General features: G+C 43.8%; 1 protein-coding gene and 1 long non-coding RNA gene across 2 annotated transcripts; one reads left to right on the top strand and one right to left on the bottom strand.

Annotated features, from left to right (window-relative positions):
• Positions 1–2,117: 2,117 nt before the first annotated feature.
• Positions 2,118–16,932, bottom strand: slc25a28 (solute carrier family 25 member 28). Its single transcript, XM_088916749.1, has 4 exons — positions 16,223–16,932; positions 10,002–10,230; positions 6,085–6,141; positions 2,118–4,773 (listed from the first exon to the last, which is right to left on the bottom strand). The coding sequence occupies exons 1-4, from the start codon at positions 16,562–16,564 to the stop codon at positions 4,238–4,240; spliced, it is 1,164 nt and encodes a 387-aa protein (XP_088772875.1). The 5' UTR covers positions 16,565–16,932; the 3' UTR covers positions 2,118–4,237.
• On the top strand, positions 15,127–20,444 carry LOC148834864 (uncharacterized). The gene is made up of 4 exons (XR_016091079.1): positions 15,127–15,453; positions 17,256–17,410; positions 19,169–19,217; positions 19,805–20,444. It is a non-coding gene; the product is annotated as an uncharacterized LOC148834864 (long non-coding RNA).
• Positions 20,445–20,597: the final 153 nt, after the last annotated feature.

Genomic DNA, 20,597 nt, shown 5'->3' with positions numbered 1-20,597 from the left:
TCCTGTGGGGCAGGGGGAGCTGAACAGCCTCCCAGCCCCACACACACTCGCCGCACAAAGACCGCTCATTAACACCCTCTGTTTAAACAGGTGTCTGGTCCAGGCGGTGGCATGGGGACTTAAACGTCTCTCCATGAATGCACACTACTTTACCAGGGGAAAAACAGATGAGCAGAGATGCTCGGATGAAAACTTTCTCCTGACTATTCCTCAGTTCCTTGAATGCCAGACTCTTGGTAGAGGACAACATTTTTGTACGCGTTTATTAGGTATTGTGCTGGAATTTGATGCTCGTCGCCATTCAAACATTAAAGTGTCCACTTGCAACAGATCAGACAAGCCGGAAAATTAACCTTTTGATTTCTCCACAATAAAAATGTCTCCAATGTCGCCTGTCTCCAAAATACACTTCTGAATATTGTGAAAGTGTCTTTCTGTGGTGGTGGTATTTTCATTTAATAATATCTCTAATCTGCTTAGGACTGATCAAACCAACTTGTTTACTCATTCAATGCAAAATTGGTAAAAACAAGAGTGTTTAGAAATGAATGGTTCAAACTGTAAAACATGCTGGCTTGTGGCTGTGCAGGAGTAGAGTTAGCTCCCCCTGGTCTGTTTTAATATCTTGGGGACAGCCAAGTGATTCAACCACTCAGTCAGAGCACAGCTTGGACCCTATATTGCAGACACCTTTGGCTCGAGTGTGGGCTGTCATTAATGGACTGAGACCAGGATTTCTCAAGCTGCAGCACAGAACTGGCGCCAGGGCTGGGTCTTATATCAGGGTGTCCTTGTCTCACAGTACAGCAGCAAGCTCCAGTATTTGCTTGGTGCCTCTAAACATGCAATGCTGTCAGGGAGAGCCACATTACTCCACTACTAATCAGGGATAATTCCTGTAAAGCACCGTAAGATGTAAAACAAAGAAAAAATGGCTGAAAAATACTCTTATTCTTCCTGTGCTGGTACAAGGTATTAAGAAGCATGCCCAATTAACAGTCACAATTCCAAAATGTTCATTTCACGTCCATTTTGCAACAAAGACTTTGCTTACACAACTGTCTGAAGGCTCATCACACATTGAATATGTATTGGACATTTGACCAAAATCATATTTTTTTAAGGACCTGTACACTCATCCCACAGAGAAGCAGAATATCCCGCCTATCCAATTTGCTGGTCCTGGAAGTTTTAGGGATCTTGTTTACAGCAGCACAGAGGCTGTACTGACAGATAAGAAGACACAAATACTAGGGGAGATGCTGTGTGTCAGTGCCTGGTTAATAAGGTCATGGCATGTCTGTGGACTGCTCAACGAGCAGCCCATGTGCTTAGTCCCAATGCGGGACGGACACTGTCAGCAGCACAGCACACGGACTGAAATAGCCTAGAATGAATGAGGTGCTGATAAGCATTAACAGGATGAAGGCAGAAGAGTCTGTCCCACACAAGGGCAGCATGCAGGTGGTTTGCTGTGGTCTTTTGGCAGCTGAAGAAGACCTGAAAGACAGGATTCCAGGGTGCAATATCATAACCCGCAAACTAACCATGCTGATTCCCCATGGGGGTCCAGATGAGCGATACTGTATACAGCAGCCCAGACAGGGGCAGAGCACAAGAGCCCTCTGATCCACACCACTGTAGATCTACGGTTTGTCACAGTCTTAGATCCAACTACCATACACACTTCAAGAGCTATCAGTACAGATGCAGGAAAAAAGAACTTTAAAATCTCAAACATGCTGGTCTTCTGCTCATTTGGACCATAAGCATAACAAATCCTGTAAGGATTCTTGGTTGTATGAAATCAGAAAAGATAACTTTGAGCAGCCTCACTCTCATTTCATTTACAGTTAAAATGACTTGAGCCCGCTGTCAATTCTTGGATGTCAGGAATTTGATAAAATTTTCATATTGAGTAACTTTATTCTGCTTTCAACAGAACTTTGAACTCACAAGAATAAAAATAAAGGTGACCCGCTGGCAAAACCAATATCTTTGATATATCATAGAATTCTGTTTATACCTTTTACTTTAACAGGAGAAGAAGGCCATGCATTAAAAAAAAACATTCTCGGATGCTTGTGTCACTACAGAATAAAGAGAAAGACAATATATCATCTTCCAACTCAAGCAGACAGGTCTTAAAAAAGCCACTGCCTGCCAGTTTTATTAACAGCTGACAAGATATTACAGGGCAGTCAGACAATCAATATGACCAGTTCCATTCATGATTGGCTATCAAAAGGGTGCATTAAGCCCTAGGCATATACACTTGTCCCTGAAACTGTGTCCAGACAAAAGACTTGCAGATCAAGGACATTGGTAAACACCTTCAGATACATTGGTTACAAACAAACCCAAAGGCCATTTTATCAGTGCAGATGCAGAGATTGAATGTAACTCAAGCCACTAGATGACCCCATCATATGGTGTAACTGCAAGATAAACATTTGACTTGTGCCATTTTTGGCCAACTCCTTTCACAAGTCAACCAACGTGTGAAACAGGAAAGCAATAAGAGGAATTTTGGTACTGCAATCTGACGACTAGGGAAATAAAAGCTTTCATTTATCAACAAAAGCACAACCTTTCACTCTTTGGTTTCTAGCCACAGAGCAGTACAGTAAGATTAAGAACATTAGGACACTCGTCTTTCACTGAACAATGATAGGCAAGTCACTTCATTTAACCCACTAAAGGGGAAGGCACAGGTTGGACTAAGGAACTGAATACATTGAAAGACATTGTGAAGACTCTCTCCGAGCTTTAGTCCAGCACCTCGTGCTGGGAGTGCTGAGATTAAAGCAGCAGCATGCTCAGCATGTCTCTAATCCAGACCAGCACAAAGTACTACAGAGCCAAAAGAGAACTAAAATCCCTAGTGTCTCACTCAGCTGCCCAGAATAACAGGTAGACAATCATGTTTGCCAGGAGCAATCTCCTTACAACGGATGTTTGCATTGTTAAGCCACTTGAAGGGTAAAAATAAAAATGGATTTAAAAAAATAATCTTAAAAGAAGGGGCACTGGACTGCTATTGTCAGGTACAGAATCCCCAGATGGCCAGCTGGTACACCTCTGCAGGCTCAGGGTTTCCATTCAATCCTTTTTTCTAAGACTGGAAGTGCACAGGGATCTCATAACGGAAGTCGAAGAGAGTGACGGCCTAATCTGACTCAGTGGGGTATATGAAATTAATGCAATCTCATTTGTACAGTACTGTGATAAACTGTGCACTACTGAGGCAAAACAGTGGCACCCACACCACTAAAGGAAAGCCCATGGACCTTGCAGACAGCAGCTATCTGAAAAGCCAGCCTTTCATGCAGGCAATACAAGGCTGTATCTTCCAGCCGTAGTAAGGCTGCTCTCCGGAAACCGGCCAGGCTTATCTGACTTGCTATTTTAATGAGGACTTGAGGCTACAGGGGTCGTGCAAGCACAGCCGAGACCTCTGGTGAAATCCTTGTCCAGCTCTCCCACACACTTTGGTACTACAGCCTAGGACCCTTTAGCAAAAAGTGCTGCATCAAAATGTCAGTGTTACAGGGAACGCTACAAGATACAGAAAGCCTCTTCGAAGCCATGTTTTGTTCCTATGTCTGTCACTACCCCTCAACAACTAAACAGCAGCAGTCATCTGGATGGGGTGAAGTGTGGGACTGTTTCCCTGATGCACAAAGAAACCTGATAAAGTCTTCATTCCCAACTACACGTTAGGCTCATATTAACTTAAAGACAGCGAAACGTCTTGTATTATACTGACATTGCACGGTACACAAGTCAACTGTGCCCCCTGCTGGCTTATTGCTTTCTTGTCAATGGCTTCCTGCTCCTACTGAAGAGCTCCATCCAGACTGTAAAACCAAAAAGAACGACAGTGCCCCCTTATGGTATCATCGGAAAATACATTCTTTAAAATAAAGATTAAAGCAACTCGCTAATTAGGAGGAGCAAAACTGTTTTGATGATGCACCAAACTACATTGCTCGCCACTTGGAATTTTTCCTGTCTTGTAAGCATCACACCTTTGCTTGCTCAACCATGTATGGAACCTCAGAGCTCATATTCATCGTGCTTGACGGAGGTCAGAGGGAGAATTTGAATTCTATGTGCGTTTTCATGGTGTTCCATCCGGTCCTCAGCGCTGCCCCGATCAGCGCGATGCCCTGCGGGGGCACAAATGTGGTGAGGACTGCTTCCTTCCTCGGAGGAGTCGGCGGGCGCGCGCGGGCTACTTGTCGCCGTCCCGGTGCGATTTCCGCTTCTCGTGCTGGTGCTTGGTGATGAAGTACTTGAAGAACTCGTAGACGGACCAGCTGATGGCGGTGGAAGGCATCTGGTAGATGACCCGGGCCTGCACCCCCTTGAAGTACGCAGGGATCCCGCCCAGCCTGTAGACCGTCCGGAAGGCGTGGGCCAGGCCCGAGATGTGTCCGCTCACGTTGAGGGAGTGCAGCGCCAGGGACTCCTGCGTGTTCAGGAGCGTCTTGCACACGTCCAATGGGGTGGTGGCGGCCGCCGCCAGAGCCCCCGCAAGCGCCCCCGACACCATGTGGGAGGTGGGGTTGTAACGTCTGTGGGGGTTCAGGGTCTCCTGCAGGTACTCGTAGGCCATGAAGTGCAGGGCCTGGAAGGGGATGTTCATGGTGAGCTGCGTGGTGTAGCTGCGGTAGAACGCTGCCGCACCCTCCTTCTGCCACACTGCTCTCATACAGTCTAAAACGCTGCGGTACGGGGAGTTGTACATCTGCATCCTCTGCTTCACCACTGGGCGCGGGCCACCGGCAGGGGAGGCAGGAGAGGCCGCGGTCGTTCGTTTCCCATCGGAGAGGTCCCGGGGGAAGGAGCAGCACATGGAAGGAGGAAGGAAAGGGAATTTAGCGCAAGGGCAGGAGTGAAGCATCCTGCTTATGTCAAACAAAACTGATTGCGCAGCGTGTGAAGCATCCGGCCCATGTGGATCATATGACACTTAAACCACCAAAGCTTCAATGTCCTGGGATTCAATTAACAGCGGTGGTTGCCTGGACTTTACTGGAACTCATCTGACCCAATTAAATTCACACAGGAACAGGCCACTTGAGGAAAGGCCAAGGGTCTGGGCACTCAACACTAGGGGAGCTTCAAAGCTGCTGCACAGGTGTCTTCCCAGCCCTCAGAAGCAAAGCCTTCACACACCTGGGCGCACTGGCCTTGACTTGGCGATGCTACCCTACGCACTCCTGATGACCCCTTCCCAGCTGCCCCTGCTCAGGCACCAGGGGACTGCTAATTAAGCCCTCACAGCACCGGGCTGCAATTCGTTATTGTACGGCTAATCCATCACTCATCTTGAGCACAGAAGAGGCAGTGCACCCAGCCACTCTCTCTGGGTACGTTCACACCTACAGAGGGCCATGGGCTTCCTGAGCTGCCAGCAATCATCAAAGAACTTCCATAACCCCCATGGAGAGGCAGTTCCACATCCCTGCTACTTCACACATCATTAAGAAATGAATTAAAACCCAGAATGAGATGAGTTTTTAGACCATAAAGAATTTAGAAAAAATGCAGTACATTCCAATGATGTATTTATCATCTTAAGGAAGTTTGCTAGGCAGACATAAAAGTGAATGTTCATGGATAAGGTGATCTCTTTCTTGCAGCTGTAAAAAGTGATCTTGAAGGAGATAAACTACATCTGAACAAAGACACAGTGAATGCCAAATGTATTGGAGCTCTTCTCAGGAGCTCCAACTAATACCCAATGAGCACTATGAATATAATGTGAACATAATACGTACAGACCTATAATACTGCATTTAACAGGGCACATTTATTTGCTCATATTTGTTTATCCATAAACAGTCCGAGACAATGTCACGACAGGGTAAAAAAATTAAGAATATTTTTTGTACAGTTAAGATATTTCACTTAATTAACATTAATTATCTTTTTATTTAATTAGTTACGATAGTTACATGTACCTACATTTACATGTATTACTATAAAGGAATTGAGCAAAACTGCCCCAAACTCTGGTAAAAGAAACTGAACTACAGCAAGATAAAAAACAGTATCAGAAATATAAAAGTGTACCTTCAGCTGGGTTCATGGCTGCATCGTGAAGCAATGTGGCGACGCACCCTGCAGCACCTGTAAAACAAACTCTCAGACGTGAGAACAGCGGGCGAGGCGACAGTGGCGGCAGAACTGGGGGCAAGGCGCTCCTTTTGCGGTGCCGGGCAGCCAGAATGATTCACGTTCCACAGGCTGGGAGAGTGGCCAGCTCCACTCAGGGATCCTCAGGGAAAGGCTGCCCTGGCCCTCTCCTGCCCCCGGCGAGACACAGCCGGGTGTGACTCCTGCAGGGGAATCCTGGTCAGCTATGTCTGATGTCTGCACTGCAAGGCCCAACAGCACATTTACCAGTCAAACGAAGCCACCCGAAAGACCCCAGGACAACACAGCTTGTAATACGCAGCTTGTCTTCCCATGAGGCTACTGGGAATCGGTTACTGAACTAAGATGACAATTTAAATGTTTTTTTTCTGACAGCAGCTTTACTTCCTTAGAGCCCAATGTTGTCGGGTATCAGAAGCTAAGCACATCTAGGCCTGGTCAGTGACAGGATGGAAAGCTTCCGGGGAAACCCAGGCTGCTGTACACTACTGGACCAGGAGGTGGCACTCTGTGCTCTGCTCCTACATGTCCAAATTAATGACCCAGGATGGTCATGGAAGGAGGTGCTAAACCAAGGTTCTGACTGACCAGTTATTAAAGACACAAAGCTCAATATACTAGTGGTGTTAAGCCTGGTGTGCTTGTTAAGTCTCACTCCAAAAAAGCACAAATGGACCTCCCTAAATTTTTCCTTTAAATCAGCTGGTAGAGGAATTTTTCCACTGCTCTCAGTCCTGTGCAGTGGGGTTACTGGTACAAAACAGCTGCTGCCTGTCACCCAAGTGGGTGCAGCTATGCTTTAATGGAGGATGAAGTTAGTTCTCTCCTGTACGTGAATTTATTTTTTACATCTAAGTTCTGGAAAAATGCAAGCATATATAAAAGGAAAAAGTAAACTCAAGTGAAAAATACACCTCGTAAAAACGACCAAAGTAAATGCCAAATGTCAAAAACAAAAAATAAATTTCTGTGTGGTCTCAGAGCGCACCAGTGCCCCTGGTGGACAACACAAGAAAGTCCATCCTGTTCCAGGGAGCGGCCGGCAAGCATACTTAATCTAGAAAGCATGCAGGAGCTGACTTACCCAGCCTCCCCGACCTGGAACATGAGAAGAGAAGAAGAGAAGAAAAGGAATGGACCGTGCAGCTCCAGTGTCGCCATGGTTACAGCACTCAGGAAGGCAAACCTCACGGATCATGACAACCCCATCCCCATGCAAAGACATCCATCATCGTCGTTCTCCCCCAAGTCATACCGAAACTTTCAACATCCCCCCCTGCCATTTGCTATGACCCTGCCTTAGTGGAAGTGGAGATTTAATCCAGATTTCCCTAAAAGCATGAACTTGGTGCACTAAAAACTGTTGCACTCTGCTGTGAAGTCTTTCCTCTCAGCTTCAAAGGGTAACAAGAACAGGACAGATTCCTATCTCAACAACCTAGAAACCTTCCACCTCAACGCGCTTCAACTTACATTACACTCGTACAGTCTTACAGGAGGGCAGATCCGATGTCAAACTCCATAGTGATTGTTATAAAGGTACATTTCTGCTAACTGAAAAGGAAAGTATTCATGAAATTATGTTTTTCTGAATTTAGAATAGCCAATTATGCTTGTTGTTGCCACCCGATTTGGAATGGCCTATTTGTTTAGAACGTTTTCGCTACCAGCTGTGAACCCTGCAGCCGCACACGGGAGCTTGAGAACGTGCAGTCAAGCTCCTCTGGCCATCCCATCTTCGTGTGAGTCGCCGTAACGCGTCCCAGGCAGGACAGCCCCGTACAGGAGGAGCAACCCTCACTGAATCCACAGGGGCTGCAGTATCGCCAAGAGAGCCCTGGCCAGCTGTCCCCACACCACCCTCAGCGGTGACACTGTCGGCAGGCTCCAGCATTCCTGGACTGTAACCTGTGATCTCAGAGTTCGACCTACACTTCCAGAAGCCCCACGTTTAAATACTGGAAACCCCAGCTGTCCCACATAATTTTCCTTCAAGGTCTTTGCTGAATCAACACTTTTCTATCGCTCTGCTATGCACAGTCTGCGTAGAGCCTTCGATGTCGGCTTTTTACTAGCCACTTAATGGTAGATACTTTTCACCTCGACCTCTTGAGCTTTTAACACTCACACTGCTGTGTCTAACTCAATACATCACTGCTGTAAGGATAAGAAGAAAGGGAATAAAAGGGATTCTGATATGTTTTTTAAACCTCTATTTAATATTACATAAATATAATAAATAGTATATTTATAGTATATAATGCAAAATAATAAGTACACCTAAAAGTGCACCTGAGAACGCATAAAAACCAGAGAACTCTTTATTAAATGAATGCTCTCTCGCTACTGTACAAACGGTAGAACCTATTTGTAAGATTTAACATTCTAACCTTCTGTTCAGAAAAGGTTTTAAGGGAAACTTATTCAGACTTGGATTCAGATGTATAAATATTTGTAAAAGAAGTAGGTTATATGGGTGAACTCTTTGAAATCAATACTGCACACTGAACTGGATAAATAATTCACTGGAATTCAATAGCGTGGTGCAATGCCTAGGCATAAGGGACACAGGCCCACAGGAGAGTCTAGTTCACAGACAAATGCTGGTAGAACAACCTGCTGAGTTTTAAAAAAATCATTTTTCAGCAGTTTATGAAGTTTGTTTTGAATACCTACTTCAGGTTAAAAAAACTAAGATGAACCACTTAAAAAACTGGCATGTTCATGCTCTTAAAGTAAATGTAGTTCTCAGGGTACAAAAAGACCTTGAAAAACTTCTGGAAATCTTATTTTACAGTGTTTTCGTACTATTTTTCTCTGTGTAGCATTTGCATTTTAAGGAGACAAACACAAGCTATCTTAAAAGTGATTTATAAAAAGCACCAAGTTAGATTCGGATGGCGCGCCATCAACAGAATGGCAGCTGTGACTGAGAAACAGCTAGAGCTGGCTAGACAAGCTTTCTAGGTGTGGTGTCAGATAATTACAATTAATGGAAGGAAATGCTCTTGTACCAACATTCAGAAAGACACTCTGTTCCATCAGGTACCCTCAGGAAATAAGATTCCATGGTGTGACTAAGAATCACATTTGCTAACACTGATGTTCACCGAAACAGTAGACAATTATGGGATATTTAAACTTCATAGGTATAGATTAATTCATACTGTAAATCCCTTTTTTTCCAGAAATTAAACCCAGCCCTACGTTTTAAGTCACCTCCAACATACAGTACAGACGTATTTAGAAACGATGTATACAAGATACTGTAACACCAGCTATAAAAGGTCAGGGTTTCAAATAATACAGTAGGATGAATGTAAGAGCTCAGCTCTGCTTGACCTTCAAAAAGACAGAAACAGTGCTCAATCAACTTAGAAGTGAACCTGTAAATAACTGATTTTACTGGGTGCAATTAAGTATTACTGTTGTGAAATAAGTTCAAAGGGACATTACATTTTAAAACTTTTAAACACTTCTCATTCAAGATCTATAGCGCATTAAAATATCACTCATTTTAAAATGTTGAAATATGAAGCATTCTTACAATGATGGGACTAGAATATCAGGAGATTCATTAAGGCATCGTGTTTCTTTTCACCATTAGTGCTGTAATATGGGCCAGAATAATTCTGAGGGCTCTTATTCGGCGTATTGTAGCTGGATTTTATTTGAAGCCCTGACTGTGGTTCCTAATTAAAGCTACATTCCTGTAAGAATCTACCAACTTGGACACACCCGGATGCCTGCACTTCCCTGCCGTGAGCGTGTTAACGTGTGCCTGCATGTGAGGGGTCTGTGTTTCTGGGCTGGGAGAGGAAGGACTGTGGTACCGTTCGCCAAATGGCTGTTAGCCCCTGGCTGGATGACATCGCTCAGTGTCTTTTTTAGCTTCTCGTAACAGGCGAAGTAGAGGGCGTGGGCGGGGCCGGCCCCCGTGGCCGTGATGTTTAACCCTCGCATCGGCCGCCAGATCCCTTCCGTCCGCACGATCCGCCACAGGGCGTCCATCACGTTGCGGTAGCGCGCCGCCGGCTCGGGCTGCAGGCTCTGCATCCGCGTCTGTGGGAAGAGAGAGGGCGCCGGGTTACCGAGGATCGCGACACGCGGGGCCAGCAGGGGCCAGCGGGCTCCAGCGGGCTCCAGCGGGCTCCACATCCACACTGAACGGGCGGCCATCAGCACCACTAGGTGCTGTCTTTCCCAGGCTGAGAAAGCCACACCCAGGTCGTGCTGGAAAGGCCATCACAGGTCTAGGCGGTTTCAGGAGGACTTACACGGTTGCTTCTTGCATTGCAATTTCAGCGGTGAGGCCCCCCTTGAGCACTTTTACAAGGGTCCCTTCGACAGGTTCATCACTCGCTCATGTGGATAAACATTACCGCTTTATTAACAACTGGCTTAACGAAAGCAGAGCTTCGTTTGCATGAAACAGGAGGCCTGGTGGCATTTAAACATCAGAGAATAGTCCTGTGTAGAACAGTTCCGGGCAAGAGCATTGTTCTTTTTGTTAAGCAAATGGTGTATAATTATCTGACCAACCCGTTCATAGTTCAGTTATTTAAAGCATTCCTGTTTTGCTAAGCGTCACAGTATAAAACTTACTTCTCTTCAAATTTTATGGATGCCAGAAAATTAGTAAACATTTTCATCAAGACGTTTTAAAGTTTACCAAACATTAATGTTTACTTGTCCTAATTGTTAAAACATATTACCAGTAACATTTAGGCACAGAGAAAGAAACATCAAATATAAATTGCTACTAAAAAGAGCTGGTAATTTAACACTGCCTGCTCTGCTGGAGGAGAACATTCTGTATGGTGATTTCAGATTAAAATCGTTATTCCCGTCGAGAATCTGTTGCACTGTGGACCTGCAAATTCACCTTATAAGCTCCAGACCTTTTTAGAAATCAATCAAAGGATCCCTTAAACAGAACCACACAAAACACCCCTGGGAAATGAAAAGGTCTAACAGCACCGCAATGCCACAGTGCAGGCTTGAAGGAGTGAATCTGAGTGTCCTTTTTAAAGACAAACGAAATTTGATGATAGTGTAGCCAATGAAGTATTAAGCTTTGTTCAAATGGATACTTACCAAAAGGATTTCTGGTTGAAAAAAAATAAAATCAAGACCTTATAATTTAATTTTTCATTCACCTAGTAACCTGTGCAGGTCAGCACCCCCTCAGGCTTAGAGAGAAATTCAACGTGTTAAACGGAGGAGGTCAATGCTGCCAAGCTGACACGGTTGCCTCCTCAGCAGACACAGATGGGGGGTGTGTGGCTCGTAGAGAGCTTCAGTTCGGCTCTCTCCCCCGAGAAAGTGCCGTGTCTGAGCTGGGGCTCAAGCCTGCAGCTGTGGCGGACATTAATAAACACCAGCATTGTCTGAGCAGCACTCCTCGCTGCCGGAGACAGCTGACTGCAGCTCATGGACCCCGGCCCGCCTCCCGCACGCTGGACTGGCAAAACAAAACCAGTGCCCCAATGGGAACCTGCCCTGACGCTCGCAAAACACCCTCACAAGGAAACCCCTCAGGTCCGCCAGCGGTGCCACTTCACACTCGAGGCAAAATTCAAAACCCCTTCGAAAAGTGGTGTTGTTTGGGGGTGGAGGGGCACTCTTAGTGGATTGGTGGCATAATAATGTTTCAACGAAAACAAATCATTCGGGAAGAACCTGCCAAATTTATGTTTTAGTCTTCGGCTCATGAACCGCTGCCCCCATCCTGTTACAAAAATGTGGATACCGTCTCCACAAATAAGAGTAAAAGGAAGACTTCCACAGAGACGTCAGCCGGCTTGAATAACAGTGGACTGAATGTGCTCTGCTAGCCCTTTAAAAAACCATAGATTTCAGCAGCTCTGTAACATTCCCCATGAGCATTCTGCTTACACAGTATCTAGGTACAAACCATGGACAGAAAAAAACATCTGAAAAGTGACACAGTGATAAAATATACAGAAGCTACTAACTTGAAAGATCTCAATACAACATGTGGGACACAATGAGCCCAAGCATACCAAGTGAAGGAACTGCAGTAGCGAGTCCTTTGGTGTGCAGCTTCTATTTTAAGCAAAACTGGAGGTTTATCTGGCAGTCTAATCACACTGATTCAGCCCAGGAGTTTCACCTCCAGTCCACAGGGGGTCAAAATTCAGCAGGTTTTCTGCACCTCCTCAGCTCACTGCTTCCCAACCCTCATCCTGGGTTTTGCTCCAGCTTCATTCTTATCCACAGGCTAATTCACTTTTCTCTCTGGGGCTTATTTGTAAGTCGGCTTCGTTATTAAAAACAGTCAAATGGGATGTGTGATTGGTATCAACCCTGTACAAATTTCTGAGTCTCAGGACTGTGCTTATTCAGGTGTGCTGTCTGAAATGGAAAACCCATTCATCATGGGAGTGTCTGACACAGTGTCAGTCCCACCAGTGTCCGTTCTTCATCAATTCATCAACAAGTAAGAACTGTTTAGTCGGAAATAACAGCAACCACGCTGAGGTGGAAAGTTCTGTGCTCACTTGTTGTAAACATTAGCCCTGTAGGGTATTTTTTGACACTCAGAACTGACTGACGAAACAGGTTAAATAAAAGTCTAAACCAGGTCAATTAAGTCATAATAAAATAATAATAATAATTGCTTACACTTATATAGCACTATTCTGGACACTCCATTCAAACAGCTTTACAGGTAATGGGAACTCCCCTCCACCACCACCAATGTGCAGCATCCACCTGGATGATGCGACAGCAGCCATAGTGTGCCAGAACGCTCACCACACATCAGCTATCAGTGGGGAGGAGAGCAGAGCAGAGTGATTTAGCCAATTCAGAGATGGGGATTATCAGGGGGCCATGATTGGTAAAGGCCAATGGGAAATTTGGCCAGGACTCTGGGGTTACACCCCTACTCTTTTTTTTAGACACCCTGGGATGTATTTTTAATGACCACAGAGAGTCAGGACTTCAGTTTTATGTCTCATCTGAAGGATGGCACTTTTTTACAGTATAGTGCCCCATCACTATACTGGGGCATTAGGACCCACATAGGCCACAGGGTGAGCGCCCCCTACTGGCCCCACTAACACCTCTTTAGGCAGCAACCTTAGCTTTCCCAGGAGGTCTCCCATCCAGGTACTGACCAGGCTCACACCTGCTGAGTTTCAGTGAGTTGCCAGTTGTAAGTTGCAGGGTGATATAGCTGCTGGCTATTCTATTAGCACTGAAGGTCTAGACATCAGTTCGAACGAAAACCAGCAGACACGGTGTTCCTCCAGGACCAGGGCTGGGAACCAATGTCTTAAGCAATAAAGAGCTGCTCACCTGCGGTAAGCATTACAATGACCCACTTAAGGTTAACTGGACTAGATCTCCAGTCCTGAGCTGCTGACAATTTAAAGAGACACAGACATCCAGCAAGATTCCAGACTCCCTGGTTTAGAGTTAGCCTATCAAAGCCTGATGTTGCCTTTTTCTGTGAAACGTTTCATTTGTACTTGTTTATTTCCTGATTTCAAAAGCCAAGAACACCTGCTAATATCATACAGCACATGTCTAACAAGACATAAATTCTTAACAGGATTTGAACTGTTTTGTCCAAATGTTTTTAATTTACTTTACATTAAAAATGGATTGTTCCCTATATTTGGGGTAAAATAATAAGGCCTAATCAAATGGTTCATTTTAACCTCCACCTGCCCGTGCATGACATAAGAGCTCAGCGTCAATCTTTCCTTCTGCCAAATAGCAGGAACCTGCTAGAATAGGTTTATGATTCAACACTTCCTGTACAGCAAATCACAGAGCATTCTGATGCTAATCCCCCTCAACTTCCCTTTTCATATTTACTGTAAACACAGTGTACCTCTGCTTGCATAATCCTGGTTAATTTGTTTTACATTGTAAGTGCAAATTAAGCTGCATTTTCCCACAGCGGTAATTTAGATGAATCCTTCTTCAACTAGTTCAATTTTCTGTAAAGCCCTGCATAGCAGGCAGTCCAAAAGAACAAGTTTCAAACTAACACTGAAGGTAGATATGATTTGTTGTTCATATTTTCAAACTCAGATCAATTTTTCACAGTACATGGCTGTAAATATGGGATTTATTACACCTGTTCCACAGAAAAAAGGTATAGAATATATGCTTAACTATTCACAGAAGACTGCATTTCTGCTAAATAAAAGTCATGTCTAGAAAATGTCTATATGCAATTTTTGTAGTCAGTTCATAGTTCCTGTATGCACTCCTGAGTCTTCACTACACAGTTTGTGTTTGCAGTGGTGCCTAATAAATGTTTAGTGACAGCTGCTGTATCATGCAGACTTTTCAGGAACGTATCTGGCATGTATGAGGGGCAAATAACTTAAGAGGAATATTATGCTTTCTTACTACGTGATCTAATTCCACAAAAACACAAAAGGTGTTTTCGCATTGTTAACCAGAGTGGATAAGATTAATTACACTGTTCACGTTATTAATAAAACGCAGCCCAATGCATTTTGTTATTTGAAAATTTTTAAAAATCAGCTGTCTTTCTTTCTGACTGATATCCTAATTCATGTACTCGGTAAACCACTACAATGCCCTGCACAAGTCATGAGCATTCATTAAAACATTTGGGATGCCACTTCACCACAAACACCAACAGACCATTGTCGTCAGAGAAAATAGATTCTAAAGAGAACCAGCTTGTTCTGTGTGAAGTCTGGTTTTGAGAATGAAAACGAACTCGACAGTCAAGTAACCCTGTAAAACCCAATTTGGCAGACTCAGAAAAAAAAACTAAAAAGTGTTACATACATTGTGAGCGTTACACGGGACGGTACCCTTTAAAGACAACTGTGAGCTAATATTTTTCGGGGAAGGGGGGGGTCGAGCAGCCTACTACTACGTACCCAGAGGAGCGCGTCCAGGAAACTATCAAATTCACGTCACACGACTTCCCCGGACGCTACCAAAAACCCACACGTGTAGGTCAGTCTCTTCTTTCAGGACACTCGCATGTCAATTTCGTAACAATCAGCTGCACAGACCCCTAAGAATAAAAATAAATGTCCCCCTTCTCCCTCGAAGTCCACATCCCCGTCTGGAGTGGAAAAAAAGATGCCACTTCAGAGCTCGCAGGTCTGTGGTTAGGAGGCAACTCGAGCGCAGGCTCAAGGTCCCATGCTAGGCCCAGCGAGCAATGGGATTATGCAACTTGATTTGACTTTGCTGCATTTACAGGATTAACAGCGCATAAACCTGCCACATGTCAGACGAACTGTTTGACTGTTTTCGGTAAGTATGATGACGAATATCAAAAGGGTGTCAAAAACTACATGCTTCTTTTTTTACGTCAGACTTCCCATTCACTCTCACTTCAGAGGTCCTGACGGCTGTCGCCGGATTGAGAAAGATCCCGGTGCCTTTACAACATGTGTTCCCGCAATCGCGGCGTTTCCAAAACCTTTCACTGCAATACAGTCGCATACAGTGAGTTAATATTCAACAACTAACAGTAATCATTTATCGACATCTACATACCGAACAGCACAACTACAAGCACCTATTATCAACAGGTGGGAGGATAGTATGTTGGGTCGGTAATAATTTACTCCATTCGAGCAAATACTAAAATCGTTATCACCCTGATTACAACATACCTCAGTACAAAATGTAGGGCTGAAATACCTTAAATACTTCAAGGAGTTCCTACCCGTAAAGCTTGCTTTCAGTTTTTATTTCCCCTTCAAAGAACTCAAAAAGTAGTGAATTGATTTTGGTGTTTTTGAAACGCAGCTATGAAACTCACCACTGTTCAGCAAGACACAGACCTTGCATGAATATCCAGACTACTATATACTGCAGTTTGCAATGCAGTGACAGCAATCTGAACAATTTATAGCCAACACGCTGTACAGCTGTAACTCCGCGAACACTGACAACGCTGTCAACAGTTTCTTTCCGATTTCCCTCTCTTCTGGACGCCAGTGTGGCTTTGCGGCACTACATCGGGATAAACAGAGCCTTTCCATCTTAACGATGGCATAAAAGTTGGTTCGTTTACCTTGACGCAATCGATGGGATACATCAAGCAGTGTTCCATGATGCCGGCTACGGCCCCAGCCAACATGTGGGTACTGGTGGAGGCACCCTGCGGCAGACCCTCATACTCCGGCTCGGGGATCCCTGCGGCCTCCGGAGGGGCCTTCAGTTGCGCAGCCTGGAGTTCAGGCTCGCCTGCTCCGATGCGCGGCGACAGGCTCCCCACAATCCCTTCGGAGACGTCCCACAGCCTGCCGCCCAGCCACCGTATCTCGGCGCCAGCTGAAGCGCCCGCTACGGCGCCTTCCCCGCCAGGAGTGTCGGCTGACATCCGCCGTGCCCTCACAAACCCATCCGCTTCCATTAGGAACAGGATGAAAAGTCTTTAATGTTTAGTCCTGTTTTTTTAAGAGTCCGTATTTTGTGTAGTATTTTACGGTTTCATTCCCCGGCCCATATATTTGCAGTACAAACACCCCCAGCCTCCCGCCTCCTGCAGCTCCCGGGGAGGCGAGATCTGCAAGCCTCTGGGCAAGCAGGCCGCAGCCGATGGGGGACCGCCCACAAGAGCCCTACTGCCTTTCCGACTGGCTCACAAGGCGGTGACCGATAGGCCGCAGGCTGCGAGTCCCCCAACTGATTTGCTTAAGAGTCTGCCGCTCAAGCAGAAACTGCAACCGGTTATTGGCCCCTTTAACCTCCGTGTATTGCCAAATAAAATAGTAATACAGCGCTGTAAGAAAAAAAAACGGGAATAAAAGAGAGACGGGGAAGGGGGGGGGGAAGCTTTTTTCATGAAGTCTATTGGTTGAAATAAACGTCAATTCTCAAAGGCAGAAGCCGGCTTATTTAACATTTCCTTGAAAATGAGAGACGAAGAAAAAAAATTAAAGGAGTGACCTGTGAAATGGGTTGGGGGAAAATTTAAATACAGACCAGTCATTGGTGGGACGGAAGGTTTTGTAACAATTTAGGGGTGAAGGCGAGCCTCTCACGTGCCTCTGAAGGTGCACTTTGGCAGCGCCGGTGTGGTTGTTCCTGCTTCTGTTTCCAAGGGCGAAAGAGAAGGTCGTGAGGAGCGGTGGGAGGCGCCCAAGACCTTGGAGTGAATAAGCCTGAGGTCGCCTTAGTGCGGACGGATCTCTGCTTCCTTCATCGTTGGAAATAACCCAGATTCTGGATTTAGAAAGTGGATAATACCTTTTATCAGGTTCTGAAAATATTATCACAAGATATCCAATGAAGAAAAATTGTTTTTTAAAATATTTGTTAATTAAAAAATGACAAAATGTGCCAGTGCAGAGTGCCAGTCTAGCTCTGCTGCCTCGTAGCTTTTTGATCCCGGGTTCAAAATTCTGGGCTGCTGCACTTTCTTTTGGGAGTTTGTATATTCTCCCGAACTTTGCCTGGGTGTTTTCCCTAGGTGTTTTGGTTTCCTCCAGCTATCCACAGACATCCTGAATGAAGTCATTGGAGTTCCTTACCCAGTCCTGTGTGTGTGTGCTGAAAAGGGCCGGCCCCCTGTCCAGAGAGTGCCATGTCTGCAAGGTTGGGCTCGGTCTGGCCCTGACCCACAGGATGAAGCAGCAGCACAAATTGGCTGGAAACATGAAAGAATGGAAAAATACTCCCAAAGAATCAATTTTTCGATAAAAATATTTTAGAAATAACTGTTCACAAGCTTTTTGATCCAACAGTGTAATTTTAATATGCAAATTTAAGGAAATACTCAACTGAAATGTTATATGGAATGAGGCATCTTACAGGAAGTCAGATTCAATTATGGATGAGTGCAATGCCCATTGCAGAATATAGAGCATGCCAAAGTTTCACATATAGGAAGCAGAGACCTTTTCCCTCTGTGGCTCCACTTAACATCATCCCCTGTTCATTGCTACATCTCTCCTTAATGTAATATTGGCAAACCATCAAACACATAACACAAGCAGAAGTTATATTTTTAAGGAATCGAAAATAAAGACACCAAGTTTCAGTGACAGGTTACTGTGTTCCCTTTTCCTGTAGCAGAAGATCAGTTTATTTTATTCAGAGGTACCCAGCTATAGTGACATCCGCATTTAGGGTTTTGTAATCAAAGGTCAGTTTGAATACAAGAACTGTACATTCACTTCAAGCTCAGCATATGAAAGTTATAGCTATTAACCAGAGTAAAACTCCCTATAAACTCCCAATAAAAAAATAAGCGCCTGTATGCTTTTACTGCTTTTTTAATTTACAGCTTGTGACATATGAAGAAAAGGAACAGTGTAGTAGCTAACTACATAGCCAGTTTTACCACTGATTTAACTATGTAACCTCGCACTCTCTTTAATGTTTTTTTGTCTGGAACAAAAAACAATTAAGAAGTTCACTTTGAAAGTAAATGATATGTCACATCTGTCCCACAAAAACAAATGTTTATACCTTTTCAGGCTCATATCTGTTTCTGTTCCATCCTAATATCTCATACCCACCATTCCAAACACTGAACCAGTAGATCTATGTATGTTACTGGCATATGTTTTTAAATCTATTTGCACAAGTGCGCCTGTTTTCATATGGGCTACAGTCACTAATATGCTTGAATTTGTATGTATTGCAAATAGAACTACACTCTACAAAGGATAAAAAACGTTCACTGAAAAAAACAGAAGCATTACACTTAATTTTGGTTGAAAGTGAAGAGAAGCTGATGGTTACTGATGAAACTGACAGAAAGAGATTTTACTGTTGTGCACAGACTCTGGACAGGAATAGTTAGAATTCCAATGCCTTATGAAGTGGTTCTAGAGGAAGAATCCTGATCTATCTGAACTGTGAAATACAGTATGAGATTCTTCCTTCGGAGTGAAGGCATCTAAGAACAGAGAAGAAATTACATGCTAAAATAACACTGACTTATTTAGTAGGTTACCCTCAGGGCTTTAGAAAATATACAGTAACAATTCGATGATTTTGTTTCTCTCAGCACGCAAGTCCTGGCAGCTAATTGAGCTGTTACTTGAAAATAATTTAAGGTAAGCTGGCATCTTCAGGAGCCTTTGATCTTACAGATGTGTTGATGTGCACAGGATCTGCGGAAAACGGGATTTGACATAGCATTGTTAACAACATAACAAGGAAATTCAGAAATGTAGGGATGTAATTAAGTAATTTCTATCATAAAGTCAGCTGTGTTCTTCAAAAGTATAAACAACTATTTAAAACCTTTCATTAATGTTATGTAATGGAAATATTTTAAGATTCTTAGACAATAGAAATGTGCCCCTAAAAAGCTGTGGTTTTCTAAAGATGTTAATTAAAAGATTAAAGCTTGGTTGTTTACTATAAAGTTATTCTGGCAGGGACTGGCTCTGCTAGCTCTGAGATGAAGAAATGTCAACGTTTATCTGGACTGAAATCAGATGTCTTTAATGACCTTGAGCCATAAGTCCTGCAGTGTACTAAAAGATTTCCCCCAATTACCTGTAATATTTGATATATTTTATAAAACGTTTAAAATATACTATTATATTAAAGACTGAAAACAATTTAACAATTAACTTACTTTCACACCTGGAGAAGGCTCCACAGCTGAAACATGTCTCTTTTCTTTTCCTTTCAGCATGGAATAAACCTTTACCTGTTCCTTCGCATCATTATCATCCATCATCCTCCTCTGCCTCCCTTCCTCCAGAGCTTGAGACATGTGAGAAATCCTTCTTCAGATCTGTCTTGGAGATCAGATTCTGGCTAGCTAATCTAAACATTATTGTAAGGGCGCATGCAAGTTTATTTTTTATGTTTTATTATAGTTTGATTTTCTATACTGTAGTTTGGGATCCTCAGCTGAAATTTCTTTCTCCTGTGTTGGTCATGCATTTTTAGAACAGGGAAATTGGTTCCCATTCATTTGAAATTCGTTTGAAAAATCACAGGAAGGGAGATGTGGGCCTGGATAATATCCATTTTTATTAAGATTCAGCATTTTCTGTCTTTGGCTTGTTCAAGGTGTTTTAATTGTGTATTTGGATTACAGTGGCAGAATTTGGGGTTTCTCCAGTAGTAGCACTCTGGAGCACACCATTGTACATGTATTAGGTTTATTCCATGCTGAAAAGAGAAGAAAGTAAACACAACGTTTCGGCTGTGGAGCCTTCTTCTGGTGACATCTTTTACTAAGGTGTACAGTAAACCTATTACTTGTTCCTTTGCAGCCTACATTTGCTGACACAGCTACCCACCTGAACTATTGTAGATGTATATCAAGGTGTTATTATTGTATATTTGTATTATTGTTAATCTATCACCAGAGCTGTCACAGAATAAAAAGAAAACAAATTTGTATAATATGTGGTTGTTTCCTGCCTGTAATTTTATAACAATCTGACACATGAAGCATGTAATTTGAAACTTTA

Source organism: Atractosteus spatula, chromosome 5, assembly GCF_055471065.1.
Source record: "Atractosteus spatula isolate fAtrSpa1 chromosome 5, fAtrSpa1.hap1, whole genome shotgun sequence".
Taxonomy (NCBI): Eukaryota; Metazoa; Chordata; class Actinopteri; order Semionotiformes; family Lepisosteidae; genus Atractosteus; species Atractosteus spatula.
The sequence above is the reverse complement of the archived record's forward strand: the minus strand, read 5'-3'. Positions and strand labels throughout refer to the sequence as shown.